Raw genomic sequence first — 21191 nt, 5'->3', positions numbered from 1 at the left:
ACTGCTACTGCTGCATGACTGGAAACATTGCAGTAGTCCGCAGCAGTGTTTTTAGAAAGTAAACTTACAGTATCCTATCTAGCAACAGCAAACCAGCTGGGATGTTGTATGAGCTCCTAACCGGACGGGTATTGGGTGTCCTCTAGTGGAAAGGTTTGCACTTTGAAAGTAATTGAAAAAAAAAATAAGGCCGACAGCTATTAAGTAAAAGGTGTTTGTCTCCATCTAGTGCGCAATATGAAGAATGCATTTAATCAACAGCAAGTGGGGAAAAAAAATCCCATTCTCAGTGTGCGCAATTTCAACGTGCGCGCTCACATCTGAGTCCCGTGATCTATGCGTCAGCTGTCAAGACATATACACGCGAACTACAGCATCGTCTCCATGCAGGGTTTGTTTGGACAACGAATCTGATTATTCCTCAGAGAGTCGGACCGGGCAAAGTATGGGGACTGTGAAATTCCTCATATCAAACTGGACTCAAACGACTCTACCAGGGAAGTGGTTTCACACTGGTTTATTTTAGTTAGGACTGGATATAGGTTACTCCGGTTTCCTCGGTTGTAAACGTTACAGAGTAGCTAGTAGGCTAGTTAGCCGCGGAGTTCTCTAACCGGCTTCATTAGCTTAGCTCGCTAGCAAGCTAACGAACTGATGTACCTGCGTTGCAGTTAAGGAAATGCGAGGCGAGGTTGTGTGGAGGTTTTTATTTTTTATTTTGTAGATTTACATGTTAGCTATGACTAGTATGAAATCGATGCGAAGTAAGGTTAGTGAGAGGTGTTTAAATGTGTGGTTAGAGATGAAGCTGTAACTGAGAGATTGTGCTGCTCACATAGTTATGAATAGTTTCAACATTCCAACCAAATCCTCCGCCTTAAGCTCTTCTTTGGGCACCGACAGTGAAGGCTCTCCAGCCAGACTGAATACTACAAACAACAACGACGAGTGGGATTTCATGAATCGCGATGTTTTTTCCTACTGTCAAGAGATGAGTCCTATGGACGAAACGATGCGGGCGGGCATGTCCTCAGTCCAGTCAGGACTGGACGGACCTCTGCCGCTGTTACACGCCAGGCACCACAACCCCCAGAGCGGGTTGCTGTTGGGCCTGGGTTCGCCGGAAGCGTACCTCGACGGCGGCTCTCTGGAGTACAGTGACAACGATGCAAACAACGCTGGTCCGTTGTTTGACAGGAGAAAGAGGTCGAGGTCCAACAGCTCCAGACATCGCTTCAATGAAGTGGTCACGGAACTCGGCCCGGAAGAGGTGAGGTGGTTTTATAAAGAGGACAAGAAAACTTGGAAGCCCTTTGTCGGATATGACTCACTGAATATGGAGCTTATGTATCGCAAATACTGCGAACTGAACCCTGGTGCAGCAGGTTGCCAGGTCAGTGGGGAGCGGGAAGAAAGTGCCGATAACGCCGTTGAGAACAAGGAGCTCAACGGGGCAGTACCGGTGGAGACGACGACCAGCAGTGTGCGCGGAGGACAGAGGTCATTGGACACTTCCACCGATGAAAGGGACCCTGGGAGCATTGAACTCAGCATCGAACGTGTTTGTGTCCGGGGAGGGCTTTACGAGGTGGATATCACAGTGAGGGAGTGCTATCCCGTTTACTGGATACGTGAGTATCATGAAAGTTTAATAAATGATATTTATGGCAGCAACATCACTAGCAAAGTACATCCTGTTGTTTCGGTATAGTTCTCTTTATGTCTCCAGTATAATGGCAGCATACAGAGTATTGACCCACAGCTCCTACTTAGAGACTCATTGCAAGCAGCATCCATCCTTCATCCCGTGGAACACACAAACCAACATCTGATAGTTCAGCTGATAGCTATGTGCACTTGTACTTTTCATTATTGATTTATTTGTTTATTCTTCAACTTCTTAAGTAATTACTTGGTCTGGTACATCGGGAATATCTGAAACAGGCCAGAATGTTCGTCTATTAGGTTCAGGTGATCCATGCTAACTAATTCATGGATATTTCCAGGAAAAGGCAGAGAACAAATGATGGCTGTTACTATAGAGCCTCAGTAAAGCTGACCTCAATGAAAGGAGTCATGGGGAGCTGCTTCTTTTAAAATTCAACATTAAGTGACATTTAGAGGAGCTTTTCTGTTGAAGATATAAGTCCTTTACAGTGTAGAAAGAAATGGTAAAAAGGTCACTTTCATATAATTTCAAACTTACAGACTTCTCAGCTTTGAGCACATATGAATGACTAAAAAGCTGCTGTAAGCCTGTATCAATGTGTTTTCCTTTTGTCTGTCTTAGCCTTAACATTATGGTGGGCCTCTCTGTATGTGGAAAAGAGGGTCCTGATTTATTTTTGACACAAGCTCATATAAGCAGTCTCTCTCAGTACAGAAATTCTGCTTTTACTCTCATATTCACCACCAGAGAGTTAGTTAATAATGTCAGTCAAGAAGGTAATCAAAACTGGCCTCGCTCTACAAGCAACTGAGACTTGGCCCTCCTGGAGTTGCCAGACTTGTTGAGGTAAATGGAAATGCCTTTCCATCATGAAAAGGCCTAGAAAGTGACTGTAAAGACATTGATGCTGGAGAATATTTGCTTAAACTACACAGAGCAAAACAAGATTAAAATTGACTTGTTTAGTAAAACATCCTGTCCTAGCCCAAAAGGTCAGACTCCTTTAGTTCCCAGGTACACACATTGCTCAAGAAGTCTGCACTTACAATTAAGATTTTGTCTTGCATCGATGACACAAAAATATATGTTGTGTTTACTACTAGAACAAGACCATATTCCAGTGATGAGAGGCCAGTGGTTTATTGATGGTACCTGGCTCCCACTAGAGGAAGAGGAGAGTGACCTCATCGAGCAGGAGCACCTAAACCATTTCCGTGGGCAACACGTGCAGGACACATTAGAGACAGAGTTGGTGGTCAAAACCGTCGACAGCAAAGATGGTGAGAGACTGGGAAGGGTAATTTTAAAAAAGGGTAATTTTAGTGAAGCAGAATGTTCTACTGTAGAAAGCATGTATGTTTTAATTTAAAAAAGCAGTTTATAAGTTGACTAAAATCAGATTTGTTGGTGAATGTGAATGCAGTTGGGGTTGTAACAAAAGGCCAAATCATCTTAAGTACATTTCCTTATGTATGGTTTCACCTAACTCTGCAATATTTTTATTCCAGACTTGCAGTTTCTTGTAAAATAACACCTATATGGTGCTGCATAAGGAGAGTGAAGTGAAAAAAGCCCTCATATTGCTATTAGTTGTATATTCCTTTGTGAGTCATCAATAGTTAATTATGTGACATCCCAGTCTGCTATTTTATTGATGCACAGTCAAGACAAATAAATGGAGCAGGTGGCTCTGTGTATGTGCGTGTATGCGTGCGTGTGTGTGTGTGTTGTAATGTCATCTTCCCAGTATAAAGCAGGTGCAAGTCATACATTCTGGCATCTCCCTCTCTCACCAGGCTAGCTCAGGCGAAATGTAGAAGGCTTTAGCTGTGAAAGGCAATAATAAAGAGACTCTTTGATTCAGCGGTCTCCTTAAGGCAGCCAGATCTACAGGACCTTCACTGGTGATGAATGTGTGGGTGTGCAAATGTGGCAGATAAATAAAGAGACACTGAGACAAAAAGATAAAGCAAGCGTTTAGCACAGTGAGGAACTGTTTGGTGTGCGTGTAGGAACTGAGGGAGTATGTGACAGAGAAACTGAGGAATGTTTCATAACATCCCCAGTGTAATCTGGAACAAAATACTAAATCAACAATATTTAATTACGCGTACTACCTCTGGTTGGTTGCATGTATTTAATATGAAAAACTGTTAAACACAGCCTCAATCAGAACAGGTTATTGATGCATGTCGCAAATTGATTTTGCCCATGCATTTTTTCCTTGCCTCAACCTGCAACTTGTCCAGCATGTCAGGACACCTGCAATCCCCCTACGTAAAAATAATAAAAAGCCATCGTCAGAGCATAAGAAAGCAGTTACAGTACTGCTCAAATTTCATGTGCATTGTCCCCTTTTGTCATACGCACTTGGCTACCTCCACAGCCTCTAAACACAGCAGTCTTGAGAAAAACCTGGAGTCACTCCTGTTTCATGCATTAGTGTACATTGTGACAGGAATACTAAATGATCTGTGAACTCAAATATATAAACAGCCTCAGATGCCAATGTTAGTCAGCCAGCTGCTTAAAATATATTGCAGGAGCACACAAATAGGAGGACCTTCCAATTCAAAACTCACAGATCACATGACCTCGTCTAGTCTAGCACAAGTAAATGCTGCTTTTTAGTTACATAATTATGGCATACAGTTAAAACTGTGTTCATACTTTACATTATTTCTGGTTTTAAACCTCTAACCCTTGTTTAAGGTGCTGTTACAGGGAGCTTTTACTGTAGAGTATTTCATCTTGGAACTAATAATAATTTGGGGGGGCATAAGGATGCTACCTTGAACAACACTAAGAAATGGAACATAAAGAGTGCATTTTCTGACAGTACACACATTTCCCTTGCTTTCTGTTCCTCCCTCCCTATCTCTACTGTTTCTTTTCTACCCCCCCCCCCCCTTCATACACCCTCGGTAGCTTGCTGAGAAGAAAGGTTAGCAAAGCAGAAGACATATGGTAGGCTTACCAGGGTGCTGTGCAGAAACATCACATGCTAGATACAAAAAGTGTGCAAATGTCTTCTTCCCTCATGATACAAACGTACCTTTCTGTTGATACATCATAAAAGGTGAATAAGAGGAACAGCATCAGATGGGATATTTATGATAGTTGAGTAGTTTTAGTGCTATAAATAAACCATAACACTAACAGAAATGATTAATTTAAAGGCTTTTGTGAGCTTGAAATGGTGAATTAACAATGCCTTATTAGTTTAATTTCTTTTAATTTGTAATCCTCTTCAAAGAGTCAACACTTTATATTTGAGGGGAGAGGAAAACTGACAATGTTTACAGATTTTGAACTTGTGGTATCAAACTCCACATCTCTTATTTAGTAGAGTGTAAAATGGCATCAAGTGCATTATATGGGGTGGGTTTCATGAATTGCCTTTTAATGCTTTGATTCCCATTAGCCAAATTTGGAAAAAGTATTATTTTCTTAGCCTAACCATGCTTGTGTTATTGTGCAAGGCTGACTGAGTGAAAATTAGCATATAAGACATTTAATTAGGAGAGGATCCTGTCCATTCCCCTTTCCAGTTTGTGTGCATGTTAGTACAGAGCAGCATGATGGAAAGTATGGGGTGTGTCCCAGTCTGTTTGACGTCTTAGCAGCAAATAGTGTCATCTGCTAACACAATACTTAAATGTTATAGTTATAGTTATTTTTGTAGGTAGGCAACACCCGTCAATATTACGTAGTCAGCAGCATATTTGTTCAACTATCTCTTAAGGCTAGGAATGCTATGTGTGACTGAAGGCTGATGAAACATTTAAAAAAACAAAAACAAACAAATTCATTACACAACTAATAATAATTTTTTTGGATTGTTTGAAATTTTCACATGGCACAAGAAATAGAGTGTAGCCCGAATTGCTGAGTTTGTCCCAGCTTACTGCTTAGTAACAACAATAGCTAGCCTTGTTTGTCTTGTAGTGTTAGTTTTTCAGTTGTCACTGTCAAATACTAAGCTACTGCACAAATAAAGTTTGTTTGTTTTTTTATAACACATACACTCACTTGCCACTTTATAGGTACATCTGTACAATCTAATGCAATACAATACAAATACAGCGGCTCTACTTTTATGTTATAATTTCTGTCAGGAGGTTAATAATTCTGCCATTGAGGTTGAAGTGGTTAGTGGAGTCGTACTGGAGTGCAATGTGAAAAGATTCCATTACAATCACACCCACTCCCTCCCATTTATTTATTTTTCTTTCTTTTTTTATGGTTAGGGATGTATTCATCAGTGCTATAATGTGGACTATGTCAAGCAAACTTCCTGTGAACTCAGCAGGTCTCTTCTCCTAAGTCTTTCTCTGTCTCTGCGGAGGGAGACGTTGCTGACATTTGCAAGTCTGATCATGCTTTACTCAGGGCTGAGACTTGTGGACTTTGGTGATTTGATTAGCAAATGCTGAGGAGACCTATTCAAATGTTAGATCAAGCCAAGCGCTTACAACTGATTCAGTGATTTGGTGTACTGCATATACAACTTCAGTCAGTGTGATATTATGTAGATATTCAGACATATGTCTTTTCCAGGTTATTTGAATGCAGCAATTGTTACCACCAATTACAAACCTAACTCTAGTTTCTGTCCATCAGTCTTCATATTTGTTTTCTGTGTGTATCACACAATTGTCTTTTTTTTCTGAAGACAATAAAATTAGATTGGGCAATTATCAAACCTTATATCGCAATAAAAATCACATTCTTACCATAAAAGCACAACTTTATGTCTTTTAAAATGACTTACTGTCATTTTTACCTGTTTTCATAAAGTAGCACATTGCAGAATGTTGGGTTTATTATTTTTCTCATTTGCTCAGCTCTAACAAAAAGCAGTATTTCAGAATAAGTCTATAATCTGACCACTTTGGATGATTGTCATTACTATCTTTCTTTCTGAGTGGGATTCAGAATCAGTCCTCAAAGTGATTCTAATTTACAAAATATGCATTATTAATCAACCCAAATGGAAACCGAATGTTTGTGTGTTTAGAGTGTTTATTTTAGAGTGTGTTTATTTTTGTCTTGCTTTATGTTTTTCACAGATGTCTTAAAATGTTCATTAACCCTGCTGTGCCCCTTAATATGTTTAAACATTTTGTCAAAAACGTATGTTTTCAGTGGTACTTTGGTACATAGGATTTTTGTTACACCTGTCATATTTAGGATTAGATGTATGGATTAGACAAAATGTGTTTTCAACAATGCTGTGTGTGTGTGTGTGTGTGTGTGTGTACAAAAGTTCAATATGTGAAAGAAAACATGCAGACTTTTAATGCATGTTTAGATTTTACAGTAAAGGCAAGAGATTTCTGTAATGAATCTAATTCTTAAGCTACCTCAGTCATCTTGGGCGTATGTCAAGCAGTGCTGCATTTTTAGCTCTAGACTGATGTGCAGTATATGGCAGCCTATGACCATGGCCTCATGTTAGCTTATTTCCATGACACATACCTGCATTTGACAAGTTGTATCGGTAACCAGTAAATGCTCTGTATCCAGAGCTTTCAAGTGGTAACCCGATAGCAGCGCAGCTTGGTAAAGTAGCCTGTTCCCAAATGATGGCAGTGGTAGTCTGTGTGACTGACACAAAGATAATGGTCATTACTTACTCTCTGTTGGTTGTTAGTTCTCTCCCACCTGCCCCCTTTCTACCTTCCTTTTCTGTTCAAATGGAGTGGATATCACACGAGTGCTAAAACTACATGCCACAAGCGCAAACGTTGTCAAGGTACTGTAAAAATACCATGTTTTTTTTTGTGTTCGTTCTTTTTTTTTTTTTTAGGTGTAGGCCTCTGCTGTACTAGATTTTCTTTTGTTTGTGTTTCAGATTATTGAAATCTAACAGTTAGACCTAGACCTAGGCTCAGTTAGAAACAGTTGTATTAAAATTGATTTTGGCTTCCCTTCCAGGTTCTATTTACACCCTTAACTGGGCCTAGTTGCTAGAACCTCTCCCTTTGTGCTGTAACCTAGTTTGGTTTCTCCTCCTTTTTTGGGAAGCATGTCATTCTGTCTCTCATAACCTTGGTGGGATAGTTGGTAGACAATGTGCTTCACTCACCTGCAAAAACTGTACTGTCAACCTGCACATCTGGAATAAATTAAAAAAAAAAAAAAAAAAAAGGTTCTCAAAGACCACAGTTTTTACCTCATTTGACCCCATCTCCCATTTTTCTTTTCACTGCTTTCTGTCATCCCTTCCATCATTAATAAACCACGATCACCTACTGCTCTAGGGACAATGAACAAAGCACAAATGATGAGCTGAACACAGGGGTCATTGTGGCTTGTGACTAAAGCCTTAAATTATTCTGTGGAGATTCCTCTCAGAGGTCCATCACTCTCCTAGTTCTTGGGATATTGGCCCCCATCAAAAATTTCTCAGAGGCCTCAGGGTCTTTGTCATCTCACATTGAATACAAGTGTCCACTGACATAAGACAAATTTCAGCAAAGACCTGTGATTTTACAGCATAACACACTGCCTAAACTAAGAGAAATGTAGTACACATTTTATTAGCAATAATAAAATGCGAGTGCATTCTGTGACAGTACACACATTTCCTTCGCTTTTTCTTCCTTCCTTACATTGCTCTAGTGTTCTGCCATAGAAGAGATGAGAAAACCTCATAAAGGGAGTTTAGCTGATCTGTTTGTCAGGTCATAGCCCAAAAAAGTGGTGTTACTGATGCCCCAGACCACTATTGTAACACATTGCATATATGTCCTTATTATTTAGGTCCCCCTCTCCTTTTTATTATTTTTTTTACTTTGTTTTTCTGAAACTCTGAATTCTAGTTTTTCTTTTATCAAAGCGGTTTACTCATTCCAAATTCTGTCACATTCTTTGCCCATTTGCCCTTGATTTTTAAACCCATCCATCACCTTCAGTAATTCTCCATGCCCATTAGCAACAACACCAACAACAGGAAACACAATGGACAAGTGGGTAAAGAACCTCTCAGACAGGGAACTCACCCAGCCAGAGAGGGAGGTCTTGGTCAGAGGTCTAAACTTTGCAATTACCCCCAAACAGGTTCCAGTTTTGGATTTCATTACAGCAACAGAATCCGCCATCTGGAACAACAACCTGCCAGTTGCGGAGGCAGAAAAACTCTGGTTGAAAGTCTCTACAGCATAAACCAATGCTTAACTGGCACCACCCATGAGAGAATGGCTCTCTCAGTTCTCAGCAGTGATGAGAGCATCATCATTTTGCCTGCCGACAAAGGAAGATACACAATTGTCGTAAACAAGGAGGATTACCCAAATAAAGTCACCATGCTCTTAGATGACCATCACACATATAAAGAGCTGAAAAGAGATTCCACCAGAAACTACAAGAAAAAGGTTATAGATTAATTAAAACTGCTGGAAAGAGACTGTGTCATTGATAGGGTGACCTACCACCGCTTTTATCCAGGAGAAGCCACCCCTAGCATGTATGGCCATCCCAAGGTCTACAAGGAAGGCACACCCCTCAGACCCATTGTCAGCAGCATTAACTCAGTAACTTACAACATCGCGAAATACTTTGCCTCAATACTATCAGCGTCAGTTGGACACACTGATCACCACATACAAAACTCAGAGGATTTTGCAGCCAGGTTCAGAGAGCTGAAACTTGATACTGATGAAACTGTGGTATCCTTTGATGTCACTTCCCCCTTCAGCAGCATCCCCACCACAGATGCCCTGAGAGTCGTTAGGAAAAGACTAAATGAGGACCACACCTTGCACAGCTGAAGCAACTAACTCCTTCCCAGGGACAGCACCAACCCACTGGTTCAGATATGTAGATGACACCTGGGTACAGGTTTTCACAGACCACATAAATGCAGTTGACTTCAACATCAAATTCACCAGGGAGGACACCAATGACAACAGGCCAGTCTGTTGTCATGTTCCTGGACTGTGCAGTTGTTTGGACCTGTGGCAACCTAGAAATGGAAATCTACAGGAAACCCAAACACGCGGACCAGTACCTACAGTTTGACTCCCACCACACAATGCAACAAAAACTAGGAGTCGTCAGGACCCTGCACCACAGGGCAGAAAACATCCCCACCTCCTCTGAAGCCAAAAGGAAGGAGGATAGACATCTGAGGACAGCTCTCAATTCCTGCAGTCACCTTAGTGGGCCTTAAAGGAGATGTCCTCCAGATCCATCACAATGACGACGGACAGAGCAGAGACTCAGATTCAAAGAAAAAACCTGGTGATTCCCTACATGGCTGGAGTGTCAGAGAAGCTCAAAGGGATCTTCAGAAAACACTACATTCCGGTTCATTTCAAACCCACCAACACGCTGAGACAAAGACTCATCCACCCAAAAGATCAAACACCTAAACACAAGAAGAGCATTGTATGCTGTCCAGTGCAGTGAAGAGTGATAAGACCTCTACCAAACAGCCTCTACACAAGAGGATGGCTCAGCGCAGAAGCAATGCCTCAGGACCAGAATCAGCAGTGTACCAACACCTGAAGGACAAAGGACACTCGTTTAAGGATGACAAGGTACATATTTTGGACAGAGAAGACAGTATGAGAGAGGAGTACGTGAAGCCATTTATGTTCACATGGAGAACCCTTCTCTTACAGAGGAGGCCTCAGGCACAACCTGTCTCCCATTTTTCATGCTGCCCTTTCATCAATCCCCACGAAGATTAGGACCACTTCACACATCCACCAAGGGCCACACCTAATGACCGCCATCGTAGGGGTTTAGGGGAGTTAAGGGTCGTAATCGTTACATCTTGATGACTCCCACCTCCTGCCTTAAGGAGCCTATTGAGGCCAGGGTGGAACAAAGGCCCAGTCCGGAGGATATAACTGGGTTCCCTAGCCACGTTATTCAGACTGAAGAAGCTGTTTGGATAAGTAGCGAAACGTTTCTAACCAAGAAAAAAAAAAAGTCCAATTGACATGAGTCAATCATCGGATGCCCATTAGAAAACTAGCTCAGTAAACTCTCTAACCTTTCTTATTTAAATGCCAGCTCCTCTTTATAATTCCGTCCCATCTTCCTTTCACAGCGTATTGCCTTTCAAGTGTCCCCATCCAATCCCTAAGCATTACTCTGTTACTGCTGTTTTTTCACTTTTAACTCCCGTCAAACTAACAATTGATAGAGAAACACCAGCTAACTAGAGACGTAAATATTTGGAATTGCCTGAAAAATGTAATCCTGTTGACGTATTGGCGTACCACCATAAATTTCAGTTTGTTTTTCCACTTCTAAATAAGGGTACATCATGTATGTACAGAAGACATTCAGTAAATGTTCTTGGTGTGCTTCATGAAACACCATAATAATACATTAATATTCTAGCTACATTCCTAGCATTTTTTTTTTTCCTGTACTGTACACTGGTCTTATACATCAGTCTTTAACCCATTCGATCCAGTTACACTTGACCGCACTGGACATTTAAATGACATCCTAGACATAAATACCTGTGTCAAGTCAACCGCCTTCATTTATCAATACTGTACCTACTTACTGTAGCTTCTGTAATGGTTTTGCCCTCTCTTGCCATATCTCTGCTCTTACTTGCTTAAGTCACTCCATTATACTTAATAGCAAAAACCCTGAAAAAAAAAACTTAATTTATGTTGAAAATGAAACTATATAGTTACATGTCTGTAATCACATAATTATCTCTGATCCACTCAGAATGATGATACACAAGCAAGGCAGACAATAAGAGCAGAATATGCAATTACAGTGTGTGATAGTTTGGTGTGTTTTTCTTTCTAGCTCCAGATCAATGCTACAGATTGTATTTGATTGGGCTTTTTAAATAGATTGATGCTAGACTTTAAATGTTTTGTAATGCATTTAAGGGGGATTATAACTTGGTGGAATTCTTCCTGTCATTCCTAAAAAAAAATATATATATATATATAATATTTTTTTAACTTATTTATTTAATTTTTGACCTTTTATCTGCCAGTCTATTCCTCTCATTGCCCTGTCCAATATTTTACTCACTCGTGTTTCACTGGCCCCTTACAGCCACTCACAGTCTGAAGTTAAGTCGGACCCACGTGGACTGGCACAGCGTGGATGAGGTATATCTCTACAGTGATGCCACCACTTCTAAAATTGCACGCACAGTCACCCAGAAACTGGGCTTCTCTAAAGGTGAGTAAGCTTTCAGTTTTCACATCTTTTTAGGTAAAAAGAAAGATAAGTAGTTTCCCTAAGTAGTGTTAGTTTTATTGGAATTTTAGGATGTTAGGTGCATAGATTAATTTCCTTCTTGCAATCCATGAGAAGAAACACTATAAACCACCACTACCTTAACTGTCTATATATCATCACCATCATATCTGGTACATAACCAAAAAAACGAACTAACAAGCATCTTATCTGACTCCTCTGTGCCTGTGCGTTAAGTGTTAATTAGCAAATGTCATTTGCCAGCACCCTATGTTGGTGAACATTGTAAACATCATATCTGCTTCATATCTGATTTAGATTCTAATCAAAATACTAAGTCACAGTTCCTTAATACAGCGTCACTACCATAGCTTTTACATTAAAGTACTACATTGCTACTGTGTCTCTGCCATGTTATGCATTCATCTAATGCACAAGCAACATACTTGCTACTATATTTGCAGTGTGCATGCATTTTAATATTGGCAACCATTTGCTCACAGTTGTTCAAACATGGCTGGTTACAGTTCAGACTCTTAACTGGATTAGCCCAGAAGATCATGTGGTGTCCATCTGTTCCTTCAAGTAGCTCTGTTGTGTGTGTGTGTGTGTGTGTGTGACTCTTAATTTTTTGTATGGATGACTCAAACCTGATCTACAGTCTTTAAGCTCTACTCCTAATTTTCATCGCCATCACAAAAAATAGGAGGAAGAGCTGTTAAGGGTTACCCCTGACACACAATGCTTAGTAAGCAGAATTGTTTTCAGTTTTATCCACACAACAGCAAATTCCCTTGATCCTGTCATCTTACTGCACAGGACATGACTGAGCTAAACTATAGATTCTAAATGGGGACACACTCAGCCATCTAAGCACATGCTGCCAGCGAGTTTTGGGACACACTCGCATACAGACTCACCTACTGACCTCATGTTACCAGCATGTTACATTAAGCATCTTGTCTTGGATATTAATAGCCTTCTAGGGAACAGGTTGTTTTTATGTTTACTGTGAAAAAAAGACAATTAAAAAGATGGTTAAAATACATAATGTACGACTTTATCATCCCTCCTCTTCCAGCCTCCAGCAGTGGCACACGGCTCCATCGGGGTTATGTTGAGGAGGCTTCACCAGAGGACAAACCCCCTCAGACTACACATGTTGTCTTTGTGGTCCATGGGATTGGACAGAAGATGGACCAGGGACGCATTATTAAAAACACTGGAATGTGAGTTGTCGTTTTCAGATTATTTGATTGTTGGACATCTCATAAATGTAATTCTTAAGGACAGAAGTAAAATTAGGAAATAAAACTAGGAAGTTACAATAACGGAGCACATTGCTTACCTCTGTTATTAAATTGAGTGATATGCCAGTGAATTGTTACCAATTGTCAACAGTGTAAAGGAAATAGATGGCACCAGTGTATTGGCAATGATGGACGAAGCTTACATTACTAGGAAGGAAGGCATGCAGATTGTGTGGACTAGAGCCATGTGTGTCTCTGTGTCACAAAGTTTGTGTCAGGCCACTGTCTACAGCTTAGGTCAGCCAAGCAGGTAAAGTCGTCCAAGTTAAACTGCAGAGCACTTTATCCTCACTCCCACATCCTTGTGCATTATAGCATATATGTTTTCCTCAGCCAGGAGCAAAGATCAAACTGACATGTCTAGCTAATTCTTTGTTTTGCTGCCTTACTTTGAGCATGACCTAATTTTATTTTTGAATTTGATCATCAGCAGTAAAAGAGTAAACTGTGGGAGTTTAGGGCCCTTTTAAGCTCCTAAAACAAAATCTGGGACTGTCTCTTTTATAATATATATTTAGTAAAATGTAGTATTTGAAACATAAGATGTATTGAATCTTTGTGGGTGCAACATAGAAAGTTCTGTTATGCAACACTCAACCTTCTCAGCATTTACGTTTCCCTTCAGACACAGGAGGTAGCGCTGTTAAACCCTCCATTACATGCTCCAATCTGAGTAACCTAAAAGCCTCTCACAGACTCCATTTACACATGTCAACACCCTCTGTCTTTGTGTATCTCTTTGTGGCCTGCAAGCTAATAGTGCCCCAATGCACTTGCAGCAATGTAGCCATTGTGTGTGCTGCATAGGAGAAGCTGCTACATCATAGAGCAGGAAAATGGCCATCATTCTTCTCTTCCAGGCAGTCATTAAAGTCTGTGAGAGAACAAGGGCAAACAGACTCCCTAGTCAGTCTCTAACATAGCTGGATATACTTAAAGGATGCTACTCATCCACTCAGAACCTGTCATTGTCTGCTTCCCAGACAATGTGATAATGACACTGGTTCTAAATCAAGCACTTTTTAGCACTTTGTACCTGAATATTTTCCACATAGACTATATGTTCTTTGTTGTTTTGTGTTGTTTCAGGCTGAGGGAGGGTGTGAGAAAGATGGAGGAAAAGCACTTTTCAGAGCACACTGATGACCATGTCGAGTTCCTGCCTGTTGAGTGGCGCTCTAAACTTACACTGGATGGAGGTTTGTGAGTTTTTAAAAAGCCCTGCACTTTGTATGATTTGTTTGCATTAAAAATCTATTTATATAAAGGGTCTGAACTGGTGCTGAACAAATGAGGCTGACAGTATCTGTCACTAACTTCAGACAATCATGGTTATTTTGTGGTTAATGTGCACATAGTCATAGGCCAAGATTTGTAATCAACTGAATGTGTTTAATAATTTAAAGGGGTAGTGGCATTGCAATATTTATTCAACATTGGCGTCATACTTTGCTATTAAATAGCTCTTTTGGACTGTGATATTGGTATGTTTCTGTAGATACAGTAGACTCAATCACACCAGACAAAGTGAGAGGACTGAGAGATCTCCTCAATAGCAGTGCTATGGACATCATGTATTACAACAGCCCTCTTTACAGGGATGAGGTGAGATCACACACTTTAACAGACTATCATCTCTGTTAATTTTATTTTTCTTACAATAAACTTCTCTGCTTCTTGTTTCTCTAGATTACCAAGGGCCTAACACAAGAACTAAACAGACTGTACACACTCTTCTGCTCCCGCAACCCTGAGTTTGAGGAGAAGGGAGGCAAAGTATCCATAGTGTCTCACTCCCTTGGCTGTGTTATTGCCTACGACATCATGACTGGATGGGATCCTGTACAATTCTGTCTGCAGGAACATCACACTGTGGAAGAAGAGCTTGACCTGCGCTGGATGTCCAGCGATGAGCGGCACCTTTTAGAGCAGCTACGAATCACAAGAAATAGGTAGTTCTTTTCTCTGTGTGTTGATCTGAAGGAGTGTTGCTGTGTGTCCATAAGAGATTTCAGGGATAAAACTGTAAAATTTGATCAAGATCTCAGAACCGCTTGTTATATATTTTGGTATGTCTTAATGATAATCTAAAATATTAGGCTAGTTGGCAGCAGAATATACAACAATACAGCACAGATTATATGGTCATATAGGCTTATCTGTGCTGTGTTAGCTAATTTTCAAAAGGCAAGTTCATTTTTTGATTTTGCAGCAGAGTAATGTGATGACTCCTCTAATCTAGCTCTTTTGCACCACCCTCTGCCCTGTGTGTGCAGTGTCACTCATTGCATGCATCATTAACTTGGTAAAACGAGAGGCTGGTGAAAAAAAGGTTGTTAATCTAAATGAGAAATTGAAAACTGGCTTGAAACAAAAGCTCTCAATAGATGATAGGGGTGAGGGCGTTTGTGTTCAGGTAATCAGAGGCATATGAGAATGTATAAGGAAAATGATATATACTGTAGATCATCTGCCAACTGTTTGTTTGTAACAGGTTGCGAGAGCTTGAAAATCATCTTCTCACACTGGAAGCCACTAAACCCTCTGCACCCCCAGCCCTCAAATTTAAAGTAAGAATGTCACATATATTTACACAACATGAGACACACACTTAATGTGCCATGACTTTGAAAACATAAATAATAGTGGTTGCAGTATTGCTATTGAGCCAGTAAGCACCATGAATTATTCTTTAATCCTTTGTTTGCTCATCATAATGTAATCATTTACAGGTAACCTATACCTGTCTAAATGACACAAAATATTCAAATTTGTTAATAAGGCAACCATTACATCCAATGGTTAAACAGTGTTTTATAATAAAAGAAACATGAATGCATGAATCAAACTAATCAGATCAAAAAACTTTCCATGTAAATACTCTAAGTACATGTCTTTCAGGTAGAGAACTTCTTCTGCATGGGTTCTCCTCTGGCAGTGTTCTTGGCCCTAAGAGGGATCCGTCCTGGTACTAGTTGCCATCAGGATCATATCCTGCCCACCTCCATTTGCAGCAGGCTCTTCAATGTCTTCCATCCTACTGATCCTGTGGTCAGTGTCCCTTGGTTCCCTCAGCCAAGGATTATGAAAACTAGTTTTTGTTTGTTCGTTTGGTTGGTTGGTTTTTCCCCTCTTTCTTATGTTTGTTTGACTCACCCCACACGTGTTTGGGGTGAGTCGTAAGTAGGAATTTCCTAGCTATTTTCTTCTGTGCTCTGCTAATTTGTATTTGCAACTCAATCATCCAGATATGCATACGTTAAAAAGGTTATGTTATTTAACTGTACTGTAAGTTGGCTGAAACTTGTTTTCTCTGCTCAGGCTTACAGACTGGAGCCCCTGATCCTCAAACATTACAGCAATATTGCACCTGTTCAGATACATTGGTGAGAACTTGCATTTTGTCTTGTTAGACTTGGTTGTAACTTCTTTACACAAAATGTCTTTATTTGATTTCTCTTCTGAATATTTTTTTTCCTCAGGTGTAGTGCCATTAACCCTACACACTACGACGAGATCCGGCCCACTTTTCTGAATCCAGTCAAAGACCCAACATCAGACAGTGAGAGCATACCCAGCCCCAGCACTTCTCCTGTCCTCCCCCGCAAGCACTATGGGGATTCTATTACCAGTCTAGGCAAGGCCAGCATACTTGGTATGAAAGTACTGTTATTTTTCTTTGTTAAAACTGTCTTACATTTTAAAGCTACATCATGGTGAAGAATTGGCGTGTCTTAACGTTTTAAGACTCTCAAACATTGCTGCATATAATTTGACAAGATCCCTGGTGTTTTAAAGAGCCATAGAATTGTTAAACAAACCCAATATAGGTTAAATGTAACTACATGCAAAACTGGCACAGGAAAGTAATTACTTCTGACGGCAATAAGAAGTGCAGAGAAAGAGCTGAGGACATTCAATTTCATTCTGGTGATGATTCTTTTTTCCAGGTAAAATTCTTACTCTCATGCTAGGCTCAATATTTCAAGTAATGGCAGATAACGTTCTTAAGTTAGTTTAAGTCATTAACAGTGCCATCATGTGGAGAAACAGTAAATAGGTTAATGTAAATTAATTCTTTTATTTATATATATAATTTTTTTTACTAAATTTTTTTCCCATGCCACCCTCTTTATTACTCTCTTTCAATGTAGGAGCGGCGAGCATAGGCAAAGGCATCGGGGGCATCCTCTTCTCACGGTTCTCACGGTCCAACAGCCAGCCCTCAGTGTCTTTAGGACTTGAGGTTGGTGCAAACAATGAGGAAGAGGAGCAGAAGCAAAAAGAGAGCCAGTCAGCATACGGCCTCTCCACCTTGGCTCGACCCACCTCACCCACTACAGACACATCACGTGAGTTTACCTACCTTTTATATTATTAATAGCAAATACTCCCTTTTAATTTTTTTTAAGTTTATTGAGAGCGTATTGGGTATTGCCTCACAAATGTACACTGTTTCTGTCTCACAGTGGAGCTGGAGCGGCGCATTGACTTTGAGCTCAGAGAGGGTCTGGTGGAGAGTCGCTATTGGTCAGCAGTGACTTCACACACAGGCTACTGGTGCTCACATGACATAGCGCTCTTCCTGTTGACCTTCATATACAAGCAGAAGATATCCCAGAGCCAGACTGAGGAAGCACATTCATTATAATGCACACACTTGTTTAGTGTCTTATTACCCTGAAGAAGTGTGTCATCATCTTGACAAGATTAAAAAAATAGACTGCTTTTATTTTTCATGCACACAAACTGCTTAAATACACAAAGTCTATTTCCTCCTTTATCATCCTCTGATTTACCTCATTTAAAACCTCAACTTATTACTGACAACCTGCAGTCATTCAAGGATGTGCATTTTTATTTCTTTTTCGTAACATTACTCACCCTAAGGATGGTAGTGTTGGACCAGGAACCCCAAAGGAGGTGCACCTTTTCTCAGAGTGACCACAAACTATAAACATGAAATGTGAGTCTAATAAGTTTAATGCATAGAAGTTTCTTGTGTCCTGTAGAAGAGAGATTCAACATCACCCCCAAGTAAAATTTAACAGCTGCCAGCTGTTGATGAAGTTTCTTGTTCATCAGTGCTTTATTCCAGCCTCTCTTGAGACTTGTGACACACTTGCTTGTCCCTCAATTACAGTGGCTTCAAGCTCTGTGTCTGATCTTTACAACTTTTTAAAGGATAAAGAAATTTGAAGGATAAAGAAATGTAATTATCAAAAATAATAGTTCTTTCTTTTTAAAAAATGTATGCTGCCACATCTCAAAAATGTCATGCCGACAAGTAAATGCAGTGGTTTTCAAAATTATTCAGTGTTATTCAATTAACAAATCAGTTTTTCCACGCGGGGCATTATTTTTTGGGAATTTTGGGAAAATGAAGGAAGACCTCATATATGTTTACGTCTTTTTAAAATTATTTAACTATGAAATGAATATTCACCAGATAAAACTGAGCAAACCTCCATTTTTATGTTCTCCATGTCAACAAAAGTGATGTATGTTGCATTATTTGATAACTAGCCAGTTTGTTTTCATACCAGGGACAAAATATCTCCCACTAACCACAGCTGAACACCGTACACAATATACTTTTATTAGTTTCCATTGTGACGTTTATGTAACAAGGTTTACAACCACTGGAGCTTTGTCATGACAGACATATGTACGCTCTTACATGAAGGCCAGGCATATATAGTTCTTCTCTGACAGTTTCCAGAATCCAAAACTTGATAATATCATATACTAGACAAGAGGTGTTTCTCAAAAGCAGTCTCAGTAATTCAAACTAATGTAATTGCTTTTATGTTATAAGTTGTGGACATGATTTTCTGTGACAATATCTTTATATTGATATCCAGACAAAAACTAAATGTATTTTTTCCTAAAAAAAAAAAGACATATTTTCTTAGCTATTTTCAGGTTTTTGTGGGTATAAACCTGGGTCTTATCCCAGGAAAAGGGTGTCCTTCCTGGCCAAATATTTATGTTTTGTTTGTTAAATGCTCCGCTTTAGGTTTGCTAAGGCTACTACATATATTCCAGAGGAATGTAACTGGCCCAAGGTAAAATTAAAATAATTTTATCATGAGGCTTCTATGGTATATTAAAAAAACAAAATCTAATTGTATCTTGTGTTGCCTTTATTGTGAATTGGTGATTAATTCACACTTTCCCCATAGGAGCAATCGAAATTCTTGTCAGCTTGCCTCTTTGTTTGTATGAAAGTGTGGTTTGGTTAGTCTTTAGGTAGTTTCCCTTAAAAACAAATATGAACAGAGACAGCTAATTTTGTGTTATGTCATTATTTGTTTTCTTAAAATGTATTTTGCTGTCTATCATGAATCCTTGCCTTAGGTTTATAAAAGCATATAAAATTAGTTAGTTTTTTGCCCTACTGTGATCCTTTTTAAAAAGTAGGAATTGTGCAGAAATCAAAAGGCTTACTCACTTTGCAAGTTCTCATGTGTATAGCAAATGGTTGAGTGCCAATACACATGTAATTATGCGTTCTACATTAAGTACAAAAACCACTCAAGATTGTTAACGGATTTCAGAATACATTTGCAAAAGATGAGAAACTTGATGAGCAATTATACTCTGACATTGTATATGGAGTTACATGTGATAGACTTGGTTATTGTCAGTTTGAGATTTCCTTTGTTCCCTAATTGTCATTATATCATAGTTTTCAAAGCGCTTATTTTGATTTGATGTTGTGCAAACTGCTGTTGTACTGTTCCACACAGTCGAGGGCTGTTGTCGATTGGTCTACAACGAAATGGAATCAGTTTACTGGTGTTTTGTATATTTGTGTTAAAGTGTACCTGTAAAAGCCTAGTGACTGAAACCAGGCTGCCTTTCAGATGACCAGACCGTGAACAACATGTGATATGAGAGTGTTTCTGCTTTTGTCCTTGTAGAAATTGCACAATCAGTCATGGGTTGCACAGATGTTATGTAGAAAACAGTTTATTTTAAATACATTCTGCTGAGCATGTGTCACATTAGCAGCAATAGACAATTTTAACATGTTACTTGGACAGCAGGCATGCAAGTGCAAAATACAGTAACAATTCCACTGTTGCCTCTGCTTTTTATAATCACACAGAGGAGTCAGAAATAGCAAATGCATATTGTGGAGTGTGAACAGACCTCTGGAGCAATAACATCATTCTTGCCAGTTGGTGAGTTTCCAAAATGTATGTGGAATTTGCACATTTTCCTTCAGAGCAATTCTTGATTCAAGCACAGATTTTCCACTGTGCTCCACTACTCTGCTTGATAAAAACAATGGCAACCAAATTCAAGAGCATTAAAGAAAATTTTTATTAAGATCTATATTTTTCTTGTTTAAAGTACCACGTGCTTCATGGAAATGCCTGCTGTTAAGGTTTTTGTTGTTTAGATCAAACACTCCCGTTGACACCAGTTTAAGCAATTATTAAGTAAAAGTTCAAGTGCTGTCACAGGTGTCAACAGTATTTTAAAATATGTAGGGGTTAATAAAGGAGGGCCTGCAGCAATGTGTAGTCAGACCTGTGAGAAAGAGAAATTGTTGGGGACAATGTTACATTTATGTCAGATAAGACTGTTGCTCTAACTTTCAACTGATGTCTGGGAAAAGTGTTTCTTTCTGTTCTTAGAGCTGTGCAATAACCCATGCCTGTAATGGATTCTAACTGCCATCCAAAGCCATGTATTTATTTCATTTTATTAAAGCATTTTTTAATACAATGAAAACTGCTTTTTACTTTGTCGTATCGCACAGATTATAGATCCAAATATTGAATTTGGAACTTCTGTTATGTAGGAGTAGACTGAACTGAGCAGGAACGTGGTTGCATTGCTCATCCACACTGTTACTGGAGGACAATAGAGCTATTAGTTTTGTCTTTAAATGCTAAACAGATTCTTTCGGAGGCGCCCCCCCCCCCAACGTGAGCAACAAAGCTGACTTATAGATCATGAATAGGCCGCATTGTAATCCACAAGCAGTCATAGCTCCCACATAT

At 39.6% G+C, this 21191-nt stretch overlaps 1 protein-coding gene across 2 annotated transcripts; it reads left to right on the top strand.

Moving 5' to 3' along the window:
• Positions 1-346: 346 nt before the first annotated feature.
• Positions 347-20725, top strand: ddhd1a (DDHD domain containing 1a). Of its 2 annotated transcripts, XM_067479376.1 has the most exons (14): positions 347-1631; positions 2773-2949; positions 7326-7427; positions 11717-11845; positions 12945-13092; positions 14263-14372; positions 14672-14778; positions 14863-15125; positions 15668-15743; positions 16075-16224; positions 16495-16559; positions 16656-16828; positions 17328-17525; positions 17643-20725. In XM_067479376.1, the coding sequence occupies exons 1-14, from the start codon at positions 842-844 to the stop codon at positions 17822-17824; spliced, it is 2670 nt and encodes an 889-aa protein (XP_067335477.1). In that variant the 5' UTR covers positions 347-841; the 3' UTR covers positions 17825-20725. The 2 variants fall into 2 exon arrangements, with proteins under 2 accessions (XP_067335477.1, XP_067335478.1); XM_067479377.1 differs by lacking the exon at positions 7326-7427 and having other exon boundaries at positions 348-1631.
• The last annotated feature ends 466 nt before the right edge of the window (positions 20726-21191 follow it).

This window comes from Channa argus, chromosome 16 (genome assembly GCF_033026475.1).
Source record: "Channa argus isolate prfri chromosome 16, Channa argus male v1.0, whole genome shotgun sequence".
Lineage (NCBI taxonomy): Eukaryota > Metazoa > Chordata > Actinopteri > Anabantiformes > Channidae > Channa > Channa argus.
This window is presented reverse-complemented; position numbering and strand designations above follow the sequence as displayed.

What these genes read in the sequence shown, in the direction of transcription:
- ddhd1a (XM_067479376.1), top strand. Translation starts at nt 842, where the DNA reads ATGAATAGTTTCAACATTCCAACCAAATCCTCCGCCTTAAGCTCTTCT. An exon ending in TAAACTTACACTGGATGGAG is followed by an intron (nt 14,373 to 14,671) that starts GTTTGTGAGTTT and finishes ATGTTTCTGTAG; the next exon opens with ATACAGTAGACTCAATCACA. An exon ending in GCCCTCTTTACAGGGATGAG is followed by an intron (nt 14,779 to 14,862) that starts GTGAGATCACAC and finishes TTGTTTCTCTAG; the next exon opens with ATTACCAAGGGCCTAACACA.